Here is a 27226-nt window from a genome sequence, read left to right as displayed (position 1 = left end):
TAATAATGCTCTACAATAAAGTTTACCCACAATTCACCAGTTCATAACTATAACAACAGATTATGGACTTGTTTTTTTTCCCCTTTAAGGAGGGGCATTTAACTTATATCTTACCTAAAGCCTTTTTCACAATATTATATCTGATAGCCGCGCCTGGACAACACCACAGGATCCTCAGGCCCTTTGTTACTTCACAAAATCAAAGACGAGCTAAAGTTACACTTCTTTACAACTGAACGCTCCTGTCACATTCATCAACACACAAAGGGTCTCCAGCGACATTGCTGAACACATAAAAGACAAAACAGTAGTTTGTTGTGTTTTGAAACTTTATAATGTTAGTCGATACACTTTCCCAGTAGCTTTTGAAGGTTTTGTGGTGAATGGCTTCAGAGAAACTTGATCCCTACGAGGAGCATGAAGGAAAGGATGCTGGTGCACATTCAAGGCAAACGTCCCTCTGAGAAAGACTCTGTGCTACTATCATCATCATCCACTCATCATTATCTTTTCGGCTTAGTTTCAGGGTCACAGCAGCAACAGGGCAAGCGAAGAGGTAGATATCTCTGTCATTCACATCTTTTAACTCTTCCTGTGGGACCTCCAGGCATTCCCAGATCAGCCGGGAAATACAGTCCCTCCCAGGAGCCCTGGGCCTAGTTATTATTAATTTCAAATATTTGTCTCTGGGCGGCACGGTGGTGCAGCAGGTAGGTGTCGCAGTCACACAGCTCCAGGGGCCTGGAGGTTGTGGGTTCGATTTCTGCTCCGGGTGACTGTTTGTGAGGAGTGTGGTGTGTTCTCTCTGTGTCTGCGTGGGTTTCCTCCGGGTGCTCCGGTTTCCTCCCACAGTCCAAAAACACATGTTGGTAGGTGGATTTTTGACTCAAAATTGTCCATAGGTGTGAGTGTGTGAGTGAACTTGTGTGTATCTGTGTTGCCCTGTGAAGGACTGGCGCCCCCTCCAGGGTGTGCTCCTGCCTTATGCCCAGTGATTCCGGGTAGGCTTCGGACTCACCGCGACCCTGAACTGGATAAGGGTTGCAGACAATGAATGAATGAATGAATATTGTTGTAACGCCCCTGTTTCATTGTTGATTTTATTTTATTTCTCTTCTGGAAATAAGAGGGTTATGTGTGTGAAACACCTGAATGAAAACAGTCCAATTATGCTTTCACTCTCTGTGATCTTTAGATGAATACAGCCACTTGAGCTCTCTCACTGGTTAGAACTTCAGGAGCAGAACTGAAGGCCTGATATCTCAGATTAAGTATCAGTGGAATTAGTTTTGTGAAGGCAAGTCACTTGCAAAGAACCCAGGCTCCCTGCTTCACAGCTCAGAGCTGTGGGATTAATAACTCTCGAACTGATGCTTGACACTGGGTAATTCCAGAGAATCCTGTTACATTTCATGATTTTCTATAGAGATTACACAAACTGAACATCTGAGTCTGTCATATCTGCACCTCTAAGTAGCTGAATTCATACTCTCAGTATTAGTGTGTGTGCGAATGTTTGGACGTACAGTGTGTCTACAAGTCACAGAAACAAACTCCAAACCCTACTGCTGTAAAGACCTGGAAATCAGTGGGAAATTGGTGCTCAACGTTGGGTTAGCTGGCCTGGACGTTAGCGCTTGGCAGCACAGAGGGATTATTAGAAAAGTGCAGCATCTCAGTTACCACAAAGGGTGTGTTCAGGAAAGGGCTGAGTGATATGAGATGCTAATAGAAATAGAAGAGGACCCTTTCCTCTATATTTCTCCCTCCAGTTCTCTGTGAATGATGTGTCCTTTGTTTGACTCCGGGGGCAGTGTCATGCAGAGATTTAGCGTGGCTTCCACAGTGAAGATACTGGACAAAAACTTGGCAAATGACTGAGATTTCAAATGTTTAACAGCAACAACAAAAATGTGCTCTCATGCTGATTACTGTTTCTGATTTATGCCTGTTTGACTCTGTCAGCTTTCTGTAGGCAGTATGTAATGAACCAATAGGAATGCTCCATTTTATTACTTGGAATAAATTGTTTTTACATTGACGTCTATTTAAAGTTAAGGCTTTTTCTTCTCCAATAAATGTACTATTTTAGAGATACATGTTTATCTTTGGGCAGCGATGATATTTCAAAATGTATATATCACTCACAAGATTAAAACCACTGACAGGTGAAGTGAATAACACTGATCATTGTTTTTTTTATAGGGTGGTGGTGGTGGTGGTGTGTAGCAGGCGTCAAGTGAACAATCAATTCTTGAAGTTGTGGTTGGAAGCAGGAAAAATGGACAAAACTCAAACATCTATGCCACTTTGAGGAGGGTCAAACTGCGGTGGTTAGACGACTGAAGCAGAACATCTCCAGACCGGCAGGCCTTGTTGTGTATTCCCGGTGTGAACTGTCGAGAGGGTCAGGGGCACCTAAGGTCTCAGTAAGGTGTGTGTGGGTCCACAGAAGTGCTACTGTAGCACAGACTACTGAAACTTTAATGCTGGCTCTGACAGAAAGAGGTCAGAACACACCGTGTAACACAGCTTGCTGCATATGTAGCTGTGTAGCAGCAGACGGCTCAGAGTAACCATGCTGACCTCTGTCCGGTGCATCAACGCATTAATGAAGATTATCTACTGGACACGCTCTCGTCTGCATTCCTTATGATGGTGCTGCCCTCTGCTGCTCCACCAAGGAATGTTCAGTACAATGAATTAAAGGGGTACTTTTTCCACATAACATTATGCATAATTATTGTGTCCTCTGTAGCTGCTTTATTTTGATTAGGGTCACAGAGGGTTGGACCCTGGGCCAGTGCTGCCCCCGTATCATCACACTACACAAAAGACATGTTACATATAGACTCTTACACATTTAACTCTCATAGTCTGTTTATTATGAGAGTTAAATAACTGAACTGCCATTTTATATTCTCAAAAATGTGCCCATTGAACCCAGTTGGATACTTGAACCACTACAAACCTGAAATGAATGAATGAATGCACTGTATTCCCTCACTCTTCCATCTGTGCCACTGCTTAATCAGCCCAGGAGCAAATATCAAAGGCCTGGACTGCCCCATGCCCCTGGAAACCCCTCGATATAAAAAGCGGTGATTAGCCAGAGTTGTGTTGGACGGTGTGGCTGTGTGTGTGTGTGTGTGTGTGTATGAGTATGTATGAGCGTGCCCTTGTGTGTACAAACATAGCTCTGGAAAAGTGTGACTCATGGACCAGGGATGAGTGAGGTTTCTCTGAGTGAAATGGGTCAGGTCTCAGGGTCTCTGCTTGACCACACACACCAATGTGTCAGGAATAGACACTGCACCAATAGGGTGTGTTCCACAGGGCTAAAGTTTAAGACCAATCTTGTTTCTATATTTTTTACTATTATTCATCATATGAGTTATGAATGAGCTTTGATTTAGTCTTAATTTAACAGTCAGATTTACCGGAGAATATCAGCCTCAGAATTTAAATAAAAATGCAAAATGATAATGCATAATTAGCTCTGAATTTAAACACTTCACTCATAACCTCATCTCTAAGAACAGCAGGGGGGGAAATCTAACCTTTCTTTGTAATTTCATGTAAAGCTTGAAATGTTTTTTTACCCATAAACATTTTTGAGCATTTGAGCATGAATAAATGAATTAATTAATGAATAAATAAATAAATAAATAAATGAATAAATTTACATTGTAGGGCGGCACGGTGGTGCAGCAGGTTAGTGTCACAGTCACACAGCTCCAGGGACCTGGAGGTTGTGGGTTCGATTCCCGCTCCGGGTGACTGTCTGTGAGGAGTGTGGTGTGTTCTCTCTGTGTCTGCGTGGGTTTCCTCCGGGTGACTGTCTGTGAGGAGTGTGGTGTGTTCTCTCTGTGTCTGCGTGGGTTTCCTCCGGGTGACTGTCTGTGAGGAGTGTGGTGTGTTCTCTCTGTGTCTGTGTGGGTTTCCTCCGGGTGACTGTCTGTGAGGAGTGTGGTGTGTTCTCTCTGTGTCTGCATGGGTTTCCTCCGGGTGACTGTCTGTGAGGAGTGTGGTGTGTTCTCTCTGTGTCTGCGTGGGTTTCGTCCGGGTGACTGTCTGTGAGGAGTGTGGTGTGTTCTCCCTGTGTCTGCGTGGGTTTCCTCCGGGTGACTGTCTGTGAGGAGTGTGGTGTGTTCTCCCTGTGTCTGTGTGGGTTTCCTCCGGGTGACTGTCTGTGAGGAGTGTGGTGTGTTCTCCCTGTGTCTGCGTGGGTTTCCTCCGGGTGGCTGTCTGTGAGGAGTGTGGTGTGTTCTCCCTGTGTCTGCGTGGGTTTCCTCTGGGTGGCTGTCTGTGAGGAGTGTGGTGTGTTCTCCCTGTGTCTGCGTGGGTTTCCTCTGGGAGACTGTCTGTGAGGAGTGTGGTTTGTTCTCTCTGTGTCTGCCTGGGTTTCCTCTGGGTGCTCCGGTTTCCTCCCACGGTTCAAAAACACACGTTGGTAGGTGGATTGGCATCTCAAAAAAAGTGTCCGTATGTGTGAGTGTGTGAGTGAATGTGTGTGTGTGTGTTGCCCTGTGAAGGACTGGCGCCCCCTCCAGGGTGTGTTCCTTGCGCTCAATGATTCCAGGTAGGCTCTGGACCCACCACGACCCTGAACTGGATAAGGGTTACAGATAATGAATGAATGAATGAATTTACATTTGACATGTGTGCAGTGGTCTGAGTAACTTTAAATATAATTTTCCTGGATGTGTGTTTCAAGAGAGATTAGATGGCACCACTTCAGAATAACACTACACTATAAATTGTTTAATATCTGTTTATTAAGAGTTATTAAACATGTTGTTAATGTATTAAAAGTTATTAATAACCCGTTTTAACACATAAACTAAAAGGGCAACAGTGACCTGTTGTTTCCCAAATAGTGAATCCACACCCAGTCCACACTCTTAAAACCTCAGATTTTTTTAAATGTAGTCTTATTTTAAAGATGTACCTATTTAATGCTCAATCACTGTCTATGACACCAGAGAAAAGCCCATGGAACAGTTAGATCTATTTTGACCAAGTGAATTATTTAATAACAGTTAATTACTGTTATACTGACCCCTGGTGAGGGCTATGAGACTCAAACGTGCTGTAGTCATCCATTCCATGCAGTGTTTTTTTCTGTTATAAGGTTAAACTGCACTGGTCCCAAAGGAGATGATCACCCTGTTGTTCTTCAGTAATATTTTAGCTGGAAATGCAGCGGCACTAAATGATGCTCTGTAAAGTACTTTATTTTCTGTTTGAGTAATTGCTCCCTCTAGTGCCCAACCAGATCAAACAAATAATAACAATAAAAAACATCATGTTTCACTAGAGAGCGGTGTTGGAGAAGATCAAGTGAGGGACAAGTGAATTATGGAAATCATGGTTTTTATCTGTTTTTCTTCCATCAAAGTAGAAATACGTGTGCCCACCCCTAAATGTTGCTTTTCTTTCTTTAAACTGATCAGAGGCCTTGATCTGTGCTGTACCAGGATCAGATGAGGTCTTCTCTAGCTCAGGTGGAGGAGTAAATGTAAAAGGAATCAAGACTGAATCCTCAGAATCAAAGGAATAAAAATAACATCATTTAATGAAATGAACCAGTCCTCTCTTCACTCTCACGTCCTTCCCCCTCTCTCTAGTGAACTGCCCGTGCTGCCCCCACTCTCACGTCCCTCTGGTTCCCTCTAGTGAAATGGCCACTCTTTGTTTTGACTGAAATCAGTGCAGCTAATGCTTTATTAACAGCTGTGCTTGTTACAAACAGAGGTCCACCACCACGCGGCGATGACTGTCTCAGTCAGTGAACAGCTCTCAGCCTGAATGTGATGCTCAGATTAGGTCAGAGAGGAGGAGGAGTCTGCTCTGAGGGCTGGGATTACAGTGTGTCTGTGTGTGTGGTCAGTGGCTGAGGGTCAGTCCTGCTGTAGCTGCAGCAGGTGGAGGAGTGATGAACGTGTCTCAGCACTTCCCTCTGTCGTCTAACAGCACAGCCGAGTCTGTGGTCATCTCCGTGGCTTTCTCGATGATCTTTGTGGCTGGGACCGTGGGCAACAGCCTGGTTCTAGCAGTGGTTCTGAGGGGGGGCCGGGCCAGTGCCAAGAGCACCAACGTCTTTATCCTGAATCTGTGCGTGGCAGATCTCTGCTTCATTCTGCTCTGTGTGCCTTTCCAGGCTGCCGTCTACACACTGGACGAGTGGTTGTTCGGACCCCTCACCTGCAGAGCCGTCCACTTCGCCGTCTACCTCACCATGCACGCCAGCGCCCTCACACTCACAGCTGTGTCTCTGGACAGGTGAGTCCCTTTCTCTATCTCGCTCACACACACACACACACACACACACACATTGAGATTCAGTAGTTTTTTGGTAGGTATAGAATAAATTATTTACAGGAGTCAGTATTTTAGTTCCTTCATGGTGCATCTTCCTCATCATGTACAAAACAGTTTCTCTGGAGAACTATTCTCTCTCTCTCTCTCTCTCTCTCTCTCTCTCTCTCTCTCTCTCTCTCTCTTTCTTTCATTCTCTGTCTCTCTTGTGTGTGTGTATATGTGTGTGTGTGTATGTGTATATGTGTGTGTGTGTGTATGTGTATATGTGTGTGTGTGTGTGTGTGTGTATATGTGTGTGTGTGTGTGTGTGTTGGTCACTCACTGTCCCTGAGTGTGTGGCAGGCAGATATATATCTTGCTGCCAGGGCGCTGCTCTCCCCCGTGTCTCGGAGCAGGACGCTCAGTTTGTCTTCGTTAGAGAAGCTGTTGAATTGTGGGTGAAGTTTTTCAAATTTTGGGAAGTAAATTTCTCTTAATTGTTTGTATTTATCACACTCTGTAATAAAGTGCAGCTCTGTCTCTACAGCGCCGCTCTGGCACTGCCGGCAGTGTCTCTCCGCTCTGGGGAGCCAGGTCTGTCTGTAGCGGCCGGTCTGTACGGCCAGGCTGTGGGCGCTGAGTCTGTACCTGGTCAGTGTGGCTCTGTGTGTGCGGTCAGTCACTGTGCTGAGGTGCTCCGCTACAGTGTACTGTCGATTTAGGGCCAGATAGCACTGCATTCTGCTTTGTGCCTGTGTGTGTGTGTGTGTTCCAATGGGTGATGTAGTTGTGTTTTTGGAGTGTTATAATTTGGTTGACTCTGATTGGGGGTGTGTCAGACTGGTCCTGATGGGGGTTAGTGTGTGTTAGTGAGGTCAGGGTCAGGACCAGCTGAGTGAGGGAACTCTTCACTTTGCTCAACTCTTGGCTTTGCAGGGCTTTGTAGTGATTGGAGGGGGGTCACAGTTTTTTAGATGTAGCCAATATTTAATCATTTAGTTTTCTCAGTAACAGAGGGTACTGGCCTAATTCCGCTTTGCAGCCGTCTCTCTATCTCCCTCTCTCCCTCTCTCCCTCTCTCTCTCTCTCTCTTTCTCTCTCTATCTCCCTCTCTCTCTCTCTCTCTTTCTCTCTCTCTCTCTCTCTCTCTCTCTCTCTCTCTCTCTCTCTCTGTCTCTGTTTACTGCTTCATTTTCAGTCTCTTTTGCTGTTTCAGTCTCTGTTTTCTGTTCTTTTCTCTTTTCTCCTGATCTGTCCCTGTAGATCTGTTCATCTTTGGATTTTAAGATGTAAAATAATGTAGTTTCCTCCTCTGTTCTGGTTTAATCCCCTCCTCTTCTCTCCTCCTGCAGTAGCCTCACAAGACTGATGTGCCCTTTTAAAAAGTTTCTTAATATATTCCCATCAAATTAATGTTCACTAATAGAATACAATTAAATAAAGAATGTTTTCTAACGTTTATCTCAACTTAAAATAGAAAAACGGCAAGAAATTTAGGAGCTCATCTAAAACATGACTTACTCTCTCTCTCTCTCTCTCCCTTTCTCTTTATCTCTCTCTCTCACACACACACACACACACCATACACACATTTTGCCCTCTGTGACACCCGGCATTCCAGCGCGCTCACACTCTAGTCTCTCTGTCTCTAGACAGGTGACTCTCCCACACACACTTCACCATCAAACACACCATTCACACTTGTGCCCTGGTGAAGTCATGATGCTGGGTCCTGGATCACAAAACCCACACTACCTCATAGCATTGATTTTGGAGGGAGCTCCATCACTTCACAGGTCCCTGGCTCCTCAGCTCAGCGCTGAAGAGATGAGGGACCTTTAACCAATGCTCAGCGTCTGCTTCACTGTCTTACTCTGTTGGTCACTGCTTTTCTGTGTGTGTGTGTGTGTGTGTGTTTGTGTGTGTGTGTGTGTGAGACTCAAAAACCTGAGGTAAAAGTGATTAGATGTGAGGTACATGTTATTTACGGCTAATATAAATGTAAACAGGTGGTGTCCGGATTCTAACCTCTGATTAGAGGAGCACAGATCACTAAAATAAAGTTAACTTGATCTTTCTTTACAGGTATTTAGCCATTCGCTACCCACTGAGGGCCAGAGAAATGCGGACCCCCCGTAACGCTCTAATCTGCATCGCTGTGGTGTGGGGGGTCTCCCTGGTGCTATCCAGCCCTTACCTCAGCTACTACCAGCAGATGGACCTGGACGGCACCACAGTCTGCATTCCAGCCTGGGACTTCCAGCACCGCAGAGCCATGGACATCTGCACCTTCGTGTTCGGCTACCTTATCCCGGTCCTGGTGCTCAGTCTGACCTACGCCCAGACCATCCGCTACCTGTGGACCAGTGTGGACCCCATGCAGGACTTGTCAGAGTGCCGCAGGGCCAAGCGCAAGGTCACCAAGATGATCATCATTGTGGCGGTGCTCTTCTGCCTGTGCTGGCTGCCCCATCACCTGGTGATCTTGTGCATGTGGTTCGGGCATTTTCCCCTCAACCACACCACCTACGTCCTGCGGATCCTCTCACACCTGGTTGCCTACACCAACTCCTGCCTCAACCCCATTGTGTACGCGCTGGTATCCAAGCATTTCCGGAAGGGATTTCGGAAGGTGTTTTACTGCGTGGGGCGAAAGCGTCCGGTGAAGAGGGTTCACGCCGCTCCTCCGGCGCAGACTGTCAGTCTGGTGGAGGTCGGCTCCAGCGAAGGATCCAATCAGAGCGAAGGGCTGACCAAGGCCCGTCTGTGGAGCAGGAGCAGCAAGAAGACGATGACTAGCGCCTTCATGACATTCAATGTTACTTAAGTTTAGACGGAAATGTCAAGGTTTATTACTCAGTAGTAACTCATGAATTATCAGTAACTACTATGTAACTAATATGTATGTAGTTATGAGAGAAAGGTATGGAAGTCGGGACCTTCCAGGACGTTGGCTATGAAGGAGTTAGAAGAGAAAGCCTCGCTGTGGCGGTGATGAAAGGAAAAAGAAGGCGTGATGCTGTCGGGGTGAAAGTAGAAAATTCAGTTCTGCTTTTTATTTGAATAACGTTGGACAGTGAGTGGATGGAGCTGAGCTGTTTATCGCTGGTCTCTTTATCCACTGTTGATATCATCAGCTGGTGGTTGGTGTAGTTAGTGGACTCAGATGATCATTATAAACACTAAGTATTATAGTATTAATATCAGCATCTGTTTCATATTTTCTCTGTCATTAAGAGGTGTAAATATTCAGCATTAGCCAGCAGTGTCTGAGTATGTGCCTGATGTTAATATGTTGATGTTTGTTCTATGGTCATGGCTTATACAATACAGTGTTGATTTAATGGGGTCCAGATTCAGTTTAATATTTGATATCTGTTAAAATGGTTAGCATCTATTCCAACATTCATTCATTCATTCATTCATTCATTGTCTGTAACCCTTATCCAGTTCAAGGCAGCGGTGGGTCCGGAGCCCACCCGGAATCTCTGGGCGCAAGGCAGGAACACACCCTGGAGGGCGATCTATGGGGGGGGGGGCATTTCTATGGATACACCTTAATAAAATGGGAATGGTTGGTGATATTAACTTCCTGTTTGTGGCACATTAGTATATGGGAGGGGGGAAACCTTTCAAGATGGGTGGTGACCATGGTGGCCATTTTGAAGTCGGCCATTTTGTTTATAAAACTTTTGTTTATTCAATTGGAAGAGGGTCATGTGACACATCAAACTTATTGGGAATTTCACAAGAAAAACAATGGTGTGAACAATGGAAACAATGGAAAACAATGGAAAAACTTGGTTTTAACGTAACTTTATTCTTTCATGAGTTATTTACAAGTTTCTGACCACTTATAAAATGTGTTCAAAGTGCTGCCCATTGTGTTGAATTGTCAATGCAACCCTCTTCTCCCACTCTTCACACACTGATAGCAACACCGCAGGAGAAATGCTAGCACAGGCTTCCAGTGTCCAATTCCAACATATCTGAATTATGCAAAAGTGTAAGTAAAAATAAATATTAAAATAATATAAATATACATCCCACAGAATACATCATTTATATAAAAACAATCCCATTCATTTAAGACAGAAAAAGTGATACTGAAAACACAGTTTGATGCCCTTTGATGGACTTGGGCTCTGTCCAAACTGGCACCCAATGATTCTGTATATGTTCTGAACTCACCTCGACCCTGATCAGACGATGAACTGAGAAATCATCATATCATGAAAGGAGGATCATAATTGTTACACACTTTGTCACATGACATTGCTGTAAGGCCTGTTTCTTTTGTATCACACGACCCGGAACCACCATCAGGACAAACTGACCAGCATAAATGGTCCAAATCTAAAATATGTTCATGTAACTGGACCCAGACTACACACCGACAGCTCATAGAGCGTTCAGTGTTTAACTGACGTTCAGATCAATTAGTCACGGCCTGTTTATTCGTTTGTTACTCCAGTTCAGATTGAACCCACGCTGACCACTCTTCCTCTGAAGTGCTGTTCGAATGTCAGCTCATCTCTCCTTTGCCAAGTGTTTTCAAGGGGTTTCCAAGTGTTTGCCTAGAAGTGCATTTTATAGAAAATCAGGCTTATCTTTAAGAGCTTGCCCCTACCCTTGAGATAAATCAGTATTCAAGCTGTTACACAACATGTTTTTGGTGTGTGCTCTTATCCTTTCCTTCTCTCTCCGGGCAGGAGGAGCTGCTTTTTTCACTGGTGGGGGGGCTACAGAACGTGCAGGGTGTTAGCTGGTGTAAGTGGCGATGCTTGGTCAGTGGAAAAACATTGTTTTTCAGCTTCATTTAACATGTGACGTGGGCATCCCCTCCATAATTAGATGTCGTTGGGGCCTTGTCATGTGAATATGTATTGTGCATTTGTGCTATGGACTTTCATTTGTATTTGTTGTTCCAGATAGATGTTTGATTGTAACAATAGAGTCAATGAGCTGGGGACAACAAGCTGGGGTCTATTTTAAAATGACCTCAGGCTTTTTTATTAGAGTTAATTTATTCAGTCAGTAATGATTATTGATATAAGAGAATGGAATTGAGAAATGAGAATGTGGTTAATAGATTTGACTTTCTTTGTGTGTGTGTGTGTGTGTGTGTGTGTGTGCGTTTTGCTAAGGTATTGTGGGTTTCATTCACTGAAGAACCCAGCAGGAATGCTGTGTTGTTTCAGTGCGCTGTTCATTTTGTGATTCACTGCTCTGTGTGACTCTGTGGCTCATGTCGTCTGATGAAGAGGCTGAGGCTAATCATTGATCTGGCTTTTGACCATCAGGCCACAAGCAGCAGCTGCAGCAGGAAAACGAGTCAACAGAGCTGTGTTAAACTAACGAAGTTTCACACACTGCCAGCTCTCACTTGCTCCTAATATGTCTCTATAAACGCCTCGTAAACTTATACTTTCTTAACTAGCTTCTAGTGATACACTGGAAATCATTGAAGTTCTTGGCCAAAGCTGAAACTGAAGTTCAATACAGATTCACCCAGAAATCAAAACTGGAAAGAGCTGACAATGCATGAAAATTCATTCATTCATTCATTCATTCATTATCTGTAAGCCCTTATCCAGTTCAGGGTCACGGTGGGTCCAGAGCCTACCTGGAATCATTGGGCGCAAGGTGGGAATATACCCTGGAGGGGGCGCCAGTCCTTCACAGGGCAACACACACACACAAACACTCACACCTACGGACACTTTTGAGTCGCCAGTCCACCTACCAACGTGTGTTTTTGGACTGTGGGAGGAAACCGGAGCACCCGGAGGAAACCCACGCAGACACAGTGAGAACACACCACACTCCTCACAGACAGTCACCCGGAGAAACCCACGCAGACACATTGAGAACACACCACACTCCTCACAGACAGTCACCCGGAGGAAACCCACGCAGACACAGAGAGAACACACCACACTCCTCACAGACAGTCACCCGGAGGAAACCCACGCAGACACAGAGAGAACACACCACACTCCTCACAGACAGTCACCCGGAGGAAACCCACGCAGACACAGAGAGAACACACCACACTCCTCACAGACAGTCACCCGGAGGAAACCCACGCAGACACAGAGAGAACACACCACACTCCTCACAGACAGTCACCCGGAGGAAACCCACGCAGACACAGAGAGAACACACCACACTCCTCACAGACAGTCACCCGGAGGAAACACACGCAGACACAGGGAGAACACACCACACTCCTCACAGACAGTCACCCGGAGGAAACCCACGCAGACACAGGGAGAACACACCACACTCCTCACAGACAGTCACCCGGAGGAAACCCACGCAGACACAGGGAGAACACACCACACTCCTCACAGACAGTCACCCGGAGGAAACCCACACAGACACAGAGAGAACACACCACACTCCTCACAGACAGTCACCCGGAGGAAACCCACGCAGACACAGAGAGAACACACCACACTCCTCACAGACAGTCACCCGGAGGAAACCCACGCAGACACAGAGAGAACACACCACACTCCTCACAGACAGTCACCCGGAGGAAACCCACGCAGACACAGAGAGAACACACCACACTCCTCACAGACAGTCACCCCTGGTCCCTGGAGCTGTGTGACTGCGTCACTACCTGTTGCGCCACCGTGCTGCCCATGCATGAAAATAAGATTTACAAACCAAATGTGCCATCTGAGATGAGCTCAGGCCCAGAAAATGCTGTAGCATTGCTGCAAAAAGCCGATGTGTCTTTCACCGTGCGTAATAAGAGTTTCAGGCTGCACGTGTGGTTATACGTCTCATAGTAGCAAGAAGGCATCTAATGCTGTGCCATCTGAGGGCTCGAAGGTCACAATCATTCACCTGGTGTCCAGCCTTGCCCTAAATGGTCTAAGATTTCTCCAGATTCTCATCTGCAATTTGTCATGCTGAGCCTTGCCCCTTCTGTGCTGCAGAGCTTTTGGAACTTCAATATTCTATAACATTTTCCCTTGTAGTTTGCCCCTGTGTAGAACATTTCTCACTTATTTTTTCAACTATTCATTTCAGAAAACGTACAGTGAACTCCAGGGCTGCTGTTTTGAGTTATGAGTCACTGCATTCACTTCTTATTGTGTTTGTCAGTTGAATTGGTCATGGTCAGTGTGGAGGGCAGATGCTTCTGTGTGTTCTGTCTACACTGTCCATCTATTTCCACTTTAATGGGCTTCCCCTGACCACACCAAGGGTTGCTATAGGCCACAACACAGGCAGAGTTGACCAATCAAGCCGTACCAGTCTGACCTCTCATTAAGAGCAGAAAAGTTGTCTCTGTTTGTGCAACCCACCATCGTCATCTTCAACAGAGTCCTCGGTTTCCTCAAAGCTTTGTATGTTGTGACCAATGGCCTTTGTGTCTGTAGCCACCACAAAGTCATTATGGGTTGTTTGTTGTGGTAGTGCAGGTTTAACTTTGACTAGTCTCATATCGTGGAAAACTACATAACAACAACACAGAAGGGAGTTTGGTCTGTAAGCATTGTTAAAGGGAGTGCCGTACTCTCTGGTTGTTTACATTCAGACGCTCCACATCTTTTAAGGTGAAACTGTGTGTTTGATGTTGTATGTTTAACTGGTCTGTACATTTTTATTCACTTTTGTTGAATTTCAACAGAAACTCATTTGTGACTCAAGGTGTTTAGTTTTGTAGCACCTTCTAGAATGCAGTTAGACGTCTCCTGAGTTTGGAGACATTTCCACCTTAAGTGAGCTGTAACAGCAAAAAAATAAGTCAATATTACCCAACTATGAAGCAGGAATATCCTCAACATTTAGAGTTCCCTCCGTCGTCTAAAAATCTCCAGATGCCTCTGCCATGAGCAAAAAGAGAGAGAGAAAGCTTAGCATACTGGACTGAGACAGTTTGTTTATTTACAGACACTGGGGTTCGTAAACACATTCAATTAGATTCCAGTGCAGACTGGAGAGCAACGAATGGTGAGGAAATGTCTTCTGAATTTTATAAAAAGTGTTTTTTTTTAAATACAGGTGTGAGGTAAAGGTAAAGGTACATTACACCTTCATTTTAATTCATTATTTTTGTGATGTCTCAACATCGAATAAATTTACATATGACCACACTTTCAGCATTCAGCAGTTTAACCCACTCATTCTGTTATTATCTTGTTGTTAGTGTTGTTCCTGTTAGTTATAGTAAAGAATGAGGACAATAACTGTACAAAGGTTGTGCTGTTCCTGGCGGTCAGGAAGCAAATGATTTGTTGAAGATTTTTAAAAATTCCAGCAGAGCAAAACATTATAGAGGATTTTTTTTTTAATCTGAACCTAACAAAGTATTGCATAGCTTCCAGCTCAAGCAGTATCCAATCAGAACAGAGGTCATTTATGTATATATTTAATATACAAATTACATAAATTAGAGTGTCAGGACCTGATGGTTTGGTTTTTGTTCTGTGTTTGGACTTTTCCATTTCCCTGCCTGTCTCTCTTAGCCATATCCCACACCTGAGCACTGTTAGGCCGCCATGTGACTGAACTCACAGGTGCATCCTATTGTTTCTGGTTTCCCTTGTTATTGTATGTTTGTGCATTCTTTGAGTTAATTAAATGTCACCACCTCAGCAAATGCTTCCACACTCTTGTCTCCTTCAGTCTAAGAAACATGGCGTAGAGGCACAGTAACATTCATTCATTCATTCATTATCTGTAACCCTTATCCAATTCAGGGTCGCGGTGGGTCCAGAGCCCACCTGGAATCATTGGGCGCAAGGCGGGAATACACCCTGGAGGGGGCGCCAGTCCTTCACAGGGCAACACACACACATTCACTCACACCTACAGACACTTCTGAGTCACCAATCCACCTAACAACGTGTGTTTTTTGGACCACACTCCTCACAGACAGTCACCCGGAGGAAACCCACGTAGACACAGAGAGAACACACCACACTCCTCACAGACAGTCACCCGGAGGAAACCCACGCAGACACAGGGAGAACACACCACACTCTTCACAAACAGTCACCCGGAGGAAACCCACGCAGACACAGGGAGAACACACCACACTCCTCACAGACAGTCACACGGAGGAAACCCACGCAGACACAGGGAGAACACACCACACTCCTCACAGACAGTCACTCGGAGGAAACCCACGCAGACACAGGGAGAACACACCACACTCTTCACAAACAGTCACCCGGAGGAAACCCACGCAGACACAGAGAGAACACACCACACTCCTCACAGACAGTCACCCGGAGGAAACCCACGCAGACACAGTAACACAAATTATTATAATGTAAAAAGAAAGGTTGAAATGGTATCTAAAAAGTTTCAGGAGAAAAATTAATGGCATGGAAATTAGGGGAATTTTGCTTTCTTTCTTTACTTGAAAACGTGAGCTTTGACACTGTGTGTAAATTTCATGATTGAAAATCCGTAACATTGTTCCTTCTGTTATTTCAGAGAAATGATTCATTGTCTGATAATAAAAAAGGTGCAGCGTGTTTGTACCGTACGATGTACAAACTAAAGTGCCTCCGTCTCTCCTGGATCAACATGTTTTTCCACAGCACCTCAGAGCGCTTCACTTCAGCTTGTGTACCATGTTGATGCATCCATAAGTCCTCACGCCCTTCTCCCCAGGGGTCACCCGCTCACACACATATGTGGATCTCATCAGAAAAAGTACACACTGACCTGCATCTTATTGTCCAAATCAGCAGTGATTGAAGAAATCAGGAGAGTGAGGCATGCTCCGGGAAAACTCAGGAGAGAGAGAGAGAGAGAGAGAGAGAGAGAGAGAGAGAGAGAGAGAGAGAGAGAGAGAGAGAGAGAGAGAGAGAGAGAGAGAGAGAGAGAGAGAGAGAGAGAGAGAGAGAGAGAGAGAGAGGGGCACAGAGCCCCACCCCAGACCCTCTGGCACCCCGTCATGCTGCTAAAGTGGGTCAGAGGAGCTTTAACAAAGACTGACCCTCCCTCGACATCCCTTGTTAAGTTGACTCGTCCACAGGTTGCGTGTGACACAGCTCTGTCCCAATTTCAAATGTCACCTGTTTATTGTGAAATGTTCCAGTAAACCATGAAAATAAAGACCCGAATCTAACGCACTGTACTCAGAAAAGAGCAGGTGGAACGTATCTGAGGTCTGAAAGGAAGTAGACTTTGCTGTTATTCATTTAATCTCTTTTTGCTCTGCTTTGTTGTGACAAAACAATGGATTTGACCTGAATAAAGTGAAGGTGTTACCACATGAAGCCTTACCTACCTACTGCGCTCAAGTCTGGAAGTGTTTCTAGCTCCTGTTAATGTCAAAGAAATCAGAGTTCCCTTCAGGGGGCTCCTGAGCGAAGGCAGTGGCTGTGTACAGAACAATGACAGTGTCATAAGGAAATGCCTCTAGAACGTATTGCTGATGTATTTGCTGCAAGCACTGACTAATAGAATGGGACACTGGAGCAGCTGCACATGAGCCTCCGTTCAATTTGCCCAATGTCGGGTGTGGGCTAGAGTGCTTTTTTAAACCCCCAACAATGGACTGTGGTTCAGTAGAACTGTACCCTATGTTATTTGTCGTATGTTTCTCATACAACATCAGCACCTGACCTTACATATGTTCTCATGTCTGAATGCCATCAAATCCTCATAGCAATGATTTTTTTTTAGACTAACCCAGCCTGAGCCAGTGCTGACACCCTGGAAAAACATGGACAGAGTCGGAGGTCATAGGTTGCTCTGTAATAGCTCAGGAGACTTAATGGCGATTCTACTCCGTCTGCTTTGGAAAACATTCATTCATTGTCTGTCACGGTGGGTCCAGAGCCTACCCGGAATCACAGAGTGCAAGGCAGGAACACACCCTGGAGGGGGCGCCAGTTCTTCACAGGGTAACACACACTCACACATTCACTCACACATTCACAGATTTGGACACTTTTTACTCGCCAAAACAGCTAGTCTCCTACCTCTACCCCGTCAGTAGTGGAGTAGTGGGGGGCGACTCAGATCTGGCAACCCTATCGGCAATCCACCTACCAACGTGTGTTTTTGGACTGTGGGAGGAAACCGGAGCACCCGGAGGAAACCCACACAGACACAGGGAGAACACATCACACTCCTCATAGACAGTCACCCGGAGGAAACCCACGTAGACATAAAGAGAACACACCACACTTCTCACAGACAGTCACCCGGAGGAAACCCACGCAGACACAGAGAGAACACACCACACTCCTCACAGACAGTCAGCCGGAGGAAACCCACGCGGACACAGGGAGAACACACCACACTCCTCACAGACAGTCACCCGGAGGAAACACACGCAGACACAGGTAGAACACACCACACTCCTCACAGACAGTCACCCGGAGGAAACCCACGCGGACACAGGGAGAACACACCACACTCCTCACAGACAGTCACCCGGAGGAAACCCACGCGGACACAGGGAGAACACACCACACTCCTCACAGACAGTCACCCGGAGGAAACCCACGCGGACACAGGGAGAACACACCACACTCCTCACAGACAGTCACCTGGAGGAAACCCACGCAGACACAGTGAGAACACACCACACTCCTCACAGACAGTCACCCAGAGTCACCCCTTTGGAGAAACAGAAAGAGACAAAAATGAGACATGAGAGAGATAAAGGAGAAAGGAGTGTTTAGTTCATGTGGCAAATCTGAACAGAGAAGGGACTTCTGCTAAAGTCTCTTTTGTCTTTCCATGTGTTCTCACTGTTGTTTAAGAGGAACTAGAGATATTAAGGAGATCTCCTTTTTTAATTTTCTTTCCTAGTATGTCAAACTTAGGAGCAGTGGTTATATGTGCGCTGAAGTGATGCAGCTCTGTCCAGTACCTCTGGGATCACGTAGAGTAGAATCTACGATCCAGAACTAATCCTCTAACATCAGAACCTGGCTTCACTGGCATTTTGGTGGCTGAATCTCATCAGACGCCTACAGACAACGTTACTACAGCCAAAGAGGGGCCTAGTCCCTGGAGAAGTGTCCACGAATTTTTGGCCATTCAATGTAGTTTACTAATATAAACAAACTACTCCAGATCAGTGACAGCTTTGAGATGTCATCACAAGGCTGTGAACACTAGAGGGCGCCAAAGAGACGCGTTTGAGCTGGAGGGGCGGTGCCGTGCTGTAGATGATTTTTGATTAGAGACACCGAGGCTAGCCTCATGAATATTCATTCAGAGTTTTCGTCGCTCATCTCCATAATATTTACATACTGCCCTGTCCAGGCGTCGAATGGAGGAGCAGGCTTCAGAGTACGGCTTAGGTCTCTCAAGTGGAGCTGAGCGTGTTGGGTCTGTGCTGCTGTAGATGGATGTCTGTGCATGGTTGGGGTAAATGCCATTGTATTTCCAGCTGGGTGTGCGGAAATGCTCGACCAACTGTGCCCAGTGCTGTGTTTATAAACAGGAGAGTGAGGAAAGATGCCCGTTAAAGACCCTCTTATTGAGACCCTGAAGGGTAAGCAGTGTTTATTTTAAATTCTGTTGTTCAACTGTGGCGCTATCCTTTTCTGTGCATGGTGCTTACCCCCCTCGTCAACATTCTTGCACTTCATGTCCATGTTCCTTGTTGCTGCATGTTGACACTTTGCCCAGTGCACTGTATGTGTCCTTATGATAGTCTGAACAGGTGAGTTAAGGCCAGAACATCAGCCAAATACCAAGCTATTGCAGGCAGTATGTGATGATGATGATGATGATGATAATGAATGTAATCTGAAGTCTGACTCACCTTATCCCCTACCTCCACCTAAACATATCCCTATTCCCAGCCTGTCTCAACCGGTTTCTCTGTAGTGTGTATTCTGCAGCTCCAGGCTGGAGGCACAGTGACAGACTCCAGTCCTCATTTGGCTTCGTGCTGTGAGCTGCTGGAGCTCATTCTTCGCAAGGGGCTTCAGCGTGAGTAGGCTACACGTTTCCTCCATTACATGTTTATATACACTGTCTCTGGGGGTGATATCATGGCTATATGGTTGTCCAGCGTTTTGTTTGTAGTAACTGTTGCTAGGTTGGACAAGCTTGACCGACTATTGCCAAATTCTCCTTTTAAACTAAACGAGACCTTATTAGCTTTCATCCAAATTGAATGTCATTTTGCAAGTGACGTTACTCCATCTACATTTAGAGCTCTGAACTCCCCCACCTCACACAACGAGGATGAGCTCCCGCTTCCTCAGAGACACGACCGTATTCAACCATCGTATTCATTTTGCACTGCTGCTAATGCAATGCCAATGATTGTGCTATACACTGGAGGACCCCGTGCCGTTAGACATATACTCAGAACGGCAAGAACCCATGACCTTGGATGGCTGAGGCATCAGCGGGGACCGAACCGATGATTTCCTGACAACGGGGCCACCTCTTAGACAGCTGTTCCCCTCAGGACCATCAGTGGTCTGCAAAGCTTGTCCAGTCCAGCAACAACGAGCATGGAATGGTTCTAACTCTATAAACATTGTGGATGTTTCAGAGCCTGTTCTGAGCCTGACTCACAGAGACTACTGGTGCTGTTTTGAGCAGCTGCTGCAAAATGACGCGTGTGGCAGGTCAGTCTTGTGTTCTGTTGCTCTGTGTGAATATTCTCGTACACTGAGCTGAAGCAGGTTTGTTTTATGATGATTTGTAATACTGGGAACAATACTGGGACCCTGTTGGGCTTCATACACTTTACATATTTACACTGGATAAATGAGTCTCCTCAGACAAGATTCCACCTGACGTTAAAACATGGATAAACTGTGAGTTGCTTTGGATAGAGGTGTCAGTGTAATCTTGGCTGTATGAAATATCCACAGGTGTGAGTGTGTGGGCGACTGGGTGAGTGTATGAATCTCCTCAGGTGTGAGTGACTGGGTGAGTGTGTGAAGTATCCTCAGGTGTGAGTGTGTGGGACTATCCAAACGTGAGTGTGTGAGTGACTGGGTGAATATGATACCGTGCCATGTACTGGGTGAGGATGTGATATCATGTTTTAATGTATTTATAACCAACACTGATGTATACAGTGAAGTTCTGGCATTGATCACTGTAGTTTTACTGCACTTTCTCTGGCTGCAGGTTGAGTGCAGTCTCTTTAGCAGTGCAAAAGACCACAGCCTGCCCCAAGCTCCTGACCACTCAGGGCCGTGGACGCTTCTTCATTCGGCTAATGCTGACCAGGAGAACTCTGGGAAATGTAGTCAAGCATCTGTTACACACAGATAAAGTCTTGGAGGTCAGTATCTTTCAATAAATGAAGTTCTGCCTGGTTTCTTTTGAATAATTTTCGAAGTGACATTTCTTTCTTTCTCCGCAGTGGTACAGCCCTGACATTTCTGTTCTGAGGAATGAGGAATTCGTAGGTGAGCATGTTCTTCTTTGACATAAGTAGCAGTTATCATTTTTATGGATGAGTATAGATGACCTCACTTGTGTGTGTGTGTGTGTGTGTGTGTGTGTGTGTGTGTGTGTTTTCTCCCACCCAGAACCTTTCCTCTCTCTCTGTCTAGTTCTCTCTGAAATGGAGTTCAAGCTCAATATAGAGGTGTGCATCCACTGCTGTGAGAACTGTATATGACCAGTGTACCACACTAACCGTGTCCAAATGTTTGCAGACGTGTAATGAGTGAATTCACCTATTCTTCAGCTGCACACACTGTGGGCACTAGTGTTTAACTCTGCACACACAGCTTGTGTAATCGACATTGTCAACATTTATTCAGCAAAAAACAACCTACAATTTAAGTATTAATTAAAACTATATTCATGAAGCCCTGTGAAGGACTGGGACCCCCCCCCCCCCCTCCGTGGGTGTTCCTGCTTTGCGCCCAGTGCTTACAGACAATGAATGACTGAATGAATATATTCATGAAAACTTACATGAAAATTGGCATCTTTAAATTGTCAAAACCAAAACTCACACGTACTTTTGCATACAGTTTTACCCAAAGAAGGGCAGCGTGGTGGAGCAGCAGGTAGTTGTCGCAGTCACAGCTCTACGGTCCTGGGGGTTGTGGGTTCGAGTCCCACTCCTTGTGACTGTCTGTGAGGAGTGTGGTGTGTTCTCCCTGTGTCTGCGTGGGTTTCCTCCGGGTGACTGTCTGTGAGGAGTGTGGTGTGTTCTCTCTGTGTCTGCGTGGGTTTCCTCCGGGTTACTGTTTGTGAGGAGTGTGGTGTGTTCTCCCTGTGTCTGCGTGGGTTTCCTCCGGGTGACTGTCTGTGAGGAGTGTGGTGTGTTCTCCCTGTGTCTGCGTGGGTTTCCTCCGGGTGACTGTTTGTGAGGAGTGTGGTGTGTTCTCCCTGTGTCTGCGTGGGTTTCCTCCAGAGGAGTGTGGTGTGTTCTCTCTGTGTCTGCGTGGGTTTCCTCTGGGTGACTGTCTGTGAGGAGTGTGGTGTGTTCTCCCTGTGTCTGTGTGGTTTTCACGTTGGTAGGTGAATTGGCGACTCAAAAAAGTTTCCGTAGGTGTGAGTGAATGTGTGTGTGTGTGTGTATGTTGCCCTGTAAAGGACTGGCGCCCTCTCCAGTGTGTGTTCCTGCCTTGCACCCAATGGACCCCCCCAGACCCTGAACTGGAAAAGCACTTACAGGCAATTCATTCATTCATTCATTCATTCATTCATTCATTATCCCCAAGAACAGAACAAATCCATCACATGCTTTTGCAGCAGTTTCTTGCTGTAGGAACTCATAATGAATGCAGTGATGAATAAATTCTCACTTGCTTAATTTTTAGGTAATTGTTGTTGAATAAAAAGACAGTTTTTAAATAATGAGCCAGAAATACCATAAAATGAAAAGACAGCAGGCGAATGTTTGCACTTTGAATTACAATTAAATGTTACAAAAAAATATTAATAATAAGAAATGTCCAGTTTCACATTGTAGTGTGAGAAAAAGATCTAGAGCATCTCTGTGGTCTGAAACTGACTGTTAATGAAGAGATACGTTTTGTATAAGAATGTTAAACCTTCAGTGTGAATGTGACTAACCTAGTGTACCTAATAAACTGGCAACTGAGAGTATCTCAGACGTTTCCTCTCCGTGTCTCCACTTCAGAACTGCAGCTTTCTGGACGAGAGCTGGCTGCTTCCGGTAAGTCTTCAGCACTCACCCTGCATTAGCGCTGGTGGTCTGTGCATGTAAACGCATGATGAGACACTACCTGTGTTTTAGGTGTGTGAGACCTATGAGGCCGTGCCATGCCGGGAGTTGGGGATGGTGCTCAGGTTAGCATGCTTACAGCAGCATGTCTGTCATCTTAGACAAGATATTTGCACTTTACACACCATTTATAAGCTGTAGTTTAACGGGAATGCTGCAAGATGCTCCTCTGTGTGTTCTGGTAACGTTTATTTGTAGATTAAACTTTGCACACCCCAGGTCATATGATATATTTTAATGAGTTTTCAAGAAAACCTCGCTGTTTAAGTTAGTTCTTTGTACATTTGACCGGGTGTGTCCAAAGTTTCACATAGAAATTTATAGCATGTTTATTCTGAGTGTACAGCAGCCTCAGAGAGTTACAACCTCCTCCTCGCTCTCTCTCCGTTCCTCAGATACCTAGAGGGGCGCGTGTTTGTACTGGAACTTCTTCAGGGAGGCATTGCTCTAGTGGACATGTTTGCAGAGCCTGGTGACATCATTGATGAAATCAATGGAATATCACTGAGGAATTCCAGCAATGGGCAGGTCTGGTCATATTTGCTAAGAATAAGTTAAAAGATAACACTCTGTTGATCCCAATATAGGTTCCAGCAGTAGTTGAAATGTTCCAGTATCTAGTGGAAGGGTTTCTAGAGGAGTAGTGAAACAGGGCCCTTACTTACATCCTCTTTCCACAAAAATCTAAGCCGAACACTAGCGCCCACAATGGGTGCCCCCCCAAAGAGCTCCATGTTCTAACAGTTTTATTTACTTTTATAAACGGGGTATGCAGGTATTAAATACATTTTATCAGATTAAGTTCTGAGTGTTTGTACCACGGTGTTGTGTAAAGGCAGGAGTGGTGCTGTCCAGACTGAGGGGTCAACCTCTGTCCCTCCGGCTGCTGCGCTGGAAAGGAGAGGACGGAGCTGTGTATCGTCCGTTAGTGCCTCTCTTACGGCAGCTCAAACAGGAAAACCCCTCGCTCCAGTTCAGCTCGTCTCGGGACGCCCTGCAGCCGGATCCTGCAGCAGCTCGGCGACAGGGCCACAGCCAGTGTGTGAAAGAAGGACGGTGGGAATGTCGATCCGTTCTTTTATTATCATTAAAATCTCTCTTTAGATGTGTATTTGTTTGTTTAATACTGTGTTCTTTATTATGTGTTGTTACCAGGATCCTGTACGCCCTGCAGCTCCTCGGCAAGACAAACATAGGAATGGTAATGTAGATACATAAGTCAATATTGAAAATGATGTGTGCTTTCTGTTTCTGTCTATGGCCCAGACTCTGGATTAGACTCTGTTTATATGAAAGTAACATGTAAGGCATTGCTGCCGTCTGGAAGCTGATGATTTGTTAAGTGTGAAATGAATCTTAATTATTCATGACTTTTTCTCTCAGTACGGTGGGAAGGAGGTGCTGCAGCATGCCATTCCTGCTGTTCTGAGAATGAAGCAGAAGAGTAAGGTACAAGTGCATCTGTTTTTTCTTTAAATATATACTTAAGGTATAAAATACTTAAAGTGTATTTGTAACTAGTGTATATACATTTACACACACACACACATATATATATATATCTCAAAAAGCTGTTTGAGTGCTGACAGTGCCCCCTTCAGGAGAAACGTTTGCCTGCTAAATGCGATCAAGTGAGTGACTTACTCACACACCAAGTCCATGAAGTACTTACATGTGTGCATCAGAGTATTTCTTTGACACAAAGAGCAAATTTGTGTCTGTTTCAAAGTTTTTTAAATATTTTTTTTTGTTTCCCAAAGAAAATTTATTTATTCATTCATTCATTCATTATCTGTAACCCTTATCCAGTTCAGGGTCGCGGTGGGTCCAGAGCCTACCTAGAATCATTGGGCGCAAGGCGGGAATACACCCTGGAGGGGGCGCCAGTCCTTCACAGAGCAACACAGGCACACACACATTCACTCACACACTCACACCTACGGACACTTTTTGAGTCACCAATCCACCTACCAACGTGTGTTTTTGGACTGTGGGAGGAAACCGGAGCACCCGGAGGAAACCCACGCAGACACAGAGAGAACACACCACACTCCTCACAGACAGTCACCCGAAGGAAACCCACACAGACACAGAGAGAACACACCACACTCCTCACAGACAGTCACCCGGAGGAAACCCACGCAGACACAGGGAGAACACACCACACTCCTCACAGACAGTCACCCAGAGCGGGAATCAAACCCACAACCTCCAGGCCCCTGGAGCTGTGTGACTGCGACACCTACCTGCTGTGCCACCGTGCCGCCCCAAAGAAAATTTAAAACACCAAAAATGTTTGAATATGAGTGTCTCAACATCACAAGGGGATAAAATGTCTGAAGTTTGACATTATTCCCAAGATAAATTATTTTAATTTTGTGTGTATTTTTTTTTTATTCAAATTGAAATTCTGCAAAAGTTATTTTATTATTTTTATTAGTTATTGAAAATTGACATGGAGAACACTTTTGAACATCATTTGAAAAACAAGGTGTGCACAAATAGTCGTTGGTAAATGTACTATAGAGATTTCTGAGAAAAGCCATTGTCAGCTTTGTTCCTGTGCTCAGGAAGTGCTGCTGGACGTGAAGGAGACTCACCTGACGTGCTCTGATAAAGCAAGTAAACAGGTCAGTATCGTTTACTGAAGAGAGACTGTAAAAACGATGCATATTAAAATGTGATTTTACAGTCTGTTTCTTCCACCTTAAACAGCAGCTGTTCCAGCACCACTTTCCAGAGATCTCCTGTGTGGGGAGGTTCGGACAGCCAGACTACACCATCTTTGCTTTTTGTGTAGTGTATGTATTTTAGACACATCACTTGTTTATTACACGTTTGAACATGTTTGTGTCTTCACTTGGTGCACATTAACGTAGTGAATTCACACACTATAACGTGTGTCTGCATATATTTATACATATAATTCTATTGGGATGGTTTTGTATGTTTTAACTGCTTCTCAATTTGTTGCAAAACAAAAACTAAGTGAGAAAATCAATACGGAAGCATTAAAAAGTAGGGGTCAACTGTTAAACTAGTGACACCCAAAACTGTGAATGAAGGAGGAAGGTGGAAATGATGCATGATGATCGCTGGCACTGAAGCATTCTGATTAACTGGTGCAGTAGTGAACACCTGTGGGACTGAAAGGACCTGTATATCTGCATTCCAGATGCTTATCAGTGCAAATATACACTTCATTTCTCAAAGGCTTTGTGCATGTGAACTCTGACTATATCAGCTGAGTCAATATTGAAGCAGAGTGTTTAATTGGCTGTTTCAGAGACGCTCCAGACACGGAGCAGTCATCTGGCTTCTGCTGCGTGGTGCTACAGGCATCATCCAGCAGTGAGTGTGAAGAGATCATCAACCGTATCGGTGAGCAAATACGTGTCTCTCACCCATTTATTGACATCATGTGTTTAATATATTTATTCATTCCTTTTTAAATACTGTATTTGGGACCATCAAATCACCTTATGATTATATATATATATATAGTTGTTTAATGTAAAGTGATGTGTTTGCCAAATTTAAAGAGCCTTTTACCAGGCATATTATTATTATTATTCTGGTTGTAAGTAGTTTCAGATGATATTATATTATTATAATTCTATTATAATTATAATATTTTATTACTGTAATGATTCTATAGGTTTTTAAAGTATTTTAAGAGTAATCAGCATTTTAATGTGTCAAGAGGTGCCAGTGCACCTTGAAAGTTTAATTACATTTAAATTGCAGCTCACAACATTGTGCAAGAGTAATCAAGATAAAAATCTATTGACAAACAGAGGTGTGTACAGTAACTTTATTCACACTCAGGTAAAAGCACTGGAACTTAGGGTTTTGAGTGGTTTAATTCTCCTCTGTTTAAAGGTATAATGACTCTTTCTTTACTTTTACAGCGGCTGGGTTTAAAAACACAGAATGGTTCGTATGAAAACTATTGTGCAGACGATGTTATTTTCTTGCAGGACTGTGTTTACTGTTTTTAACACCGTAAACATTTAAAGAATATGATGTGTGATGAATGAATGTATTGTAATATGTGTACATTTTGTAAAATATTCAATGACAAAAGTAATATAAATTGTTTATTACATGTACGGTATCTCTTACTCACACATCAAATCATTTTTGTAAAAAAAAAATAAAAATCTTTGGATTTTATTTTTTTCTGAAATTGTGTTGGTAAAAGGTAAAATATACTTGTGGAATCATTATGTCATAATATTTTTCATCTGGTCCTTGGTGTATTTCTCATGTATTAATATCACAGTGTAGAGGCCTACACCTGATTCTTGATGCCTTTTCCTATGATTTTTCGAATGGGAGCGGTGATCTGTGCATTAAATGCATCTTGTTTTTAACCTTAAAGGGACTGCAATTGGAACTTGGTCTGAGAACCGAAACTGCATGTTTTGTATTTTATATTTAATGAATTAAAACAGATCATTTGTGTTACACATTGGCCAAAGGTGTAGACTATTTCTTTATATTATATTATATTTTAGACAGATAACTTTGGCCCAGAGTTGCCCTCAGTTATCCTCTTGGACAGGATTAACTTTGGGCTAAGTTTATCTGGTTAACTGAGAAATCCTGCTTTGTGAAAATTTCTCAAAATCAAACTATTTCAAAACTATGGCTCTATTCCTCGAAATCCGTATTGTCTCTATATTATTATGTGTAGTTTGTAACTTATTTTTTCCACTCATTGGCATGTTTTCCCCCCAC

At 44.5% G+C, this 27226-nt stretch overlaps 2 protein-coding genes across 3 annotated transcripts; both read left to right on the top strand.

Moving 5' to 3' along the window:
• Positions 1–5775: 5775 nt before the first annotated feature.
• LOC136690827 (galanin receptor 2a) lies at positions 5776–9130 on the top strand. The gene is made up of 3 exons (XM_066662869.1): positions 5776–5787; positions 5894–6285; positions 8389–9130. The coding sequence occupies exons 1-3, from the start codon at positions 5776–5778 to the stop codon at positions 9128–9130; spliced, it is 1146 nt and encodes a 381-aa protein (XP_066518966.1).
• Positions 9131–18561: 9431 nt separating this feature from the next.
• On the top strand, positions 18562–26960 carry si:ch211-250n8.1 (uncharacterized). Of its 2 annotated transcripts, none has more exons than XM_066665794.1 (16): positions 18562–18796; positions 19135–19239; positions 19814–19889; positions 20401–20557; positions 20639–20684; positions 20808–20866; positions 22379–22414; positions 22496–22548; positions 22879–23011; positions 23319–23539; positions 23639–23684; positions 23867–23932; positions 25054–25113; positions 25202–25284; positions 25770–25864; positions 26395–26960. In XM_066665794.1, the coding sequence occupies exons 1-16, from the start codon at positions 18760–18762 to the stop codon at positions 26427–26429; spliced, it is 1308 nt and encodes a 435-aa protein (XP_066521891.1). In that variant the 5' UTR covers positions 18562–18759; the 3' UTR covers positions 26430–26960. The 2 variants fall into 2 exon arrangements, with proteins under 2 accessions (XP_066521891.1, XP_066521890.1); XM_066665793.1 differs by having other exon boundaries at positions 25199–25284; positions 26395–26958.
• The last annotated feature ends 266 nt before the right edge of the window (positions 26961–27226 follow it).

This window comes from Hoplias malabaricus, chromosome 3, assembly GCF_029633855.1.
Source record: "Hoplias malabaricus isolate fHopMal1 chromosome 3, fHopMal1.hap1, whole genome shotgun sequence".
NCBI lineage: Eukaryota > Metazoa > Chordata > Actinopteri > Characiformes > Erythrinidae > Hoplias > Hoplias malabaricus.
The sequence above is the reverse complement of the archived record's forward strand: the minus strand, read 5'-3'. Positions and strand labels throughout refer to the sequence as shown.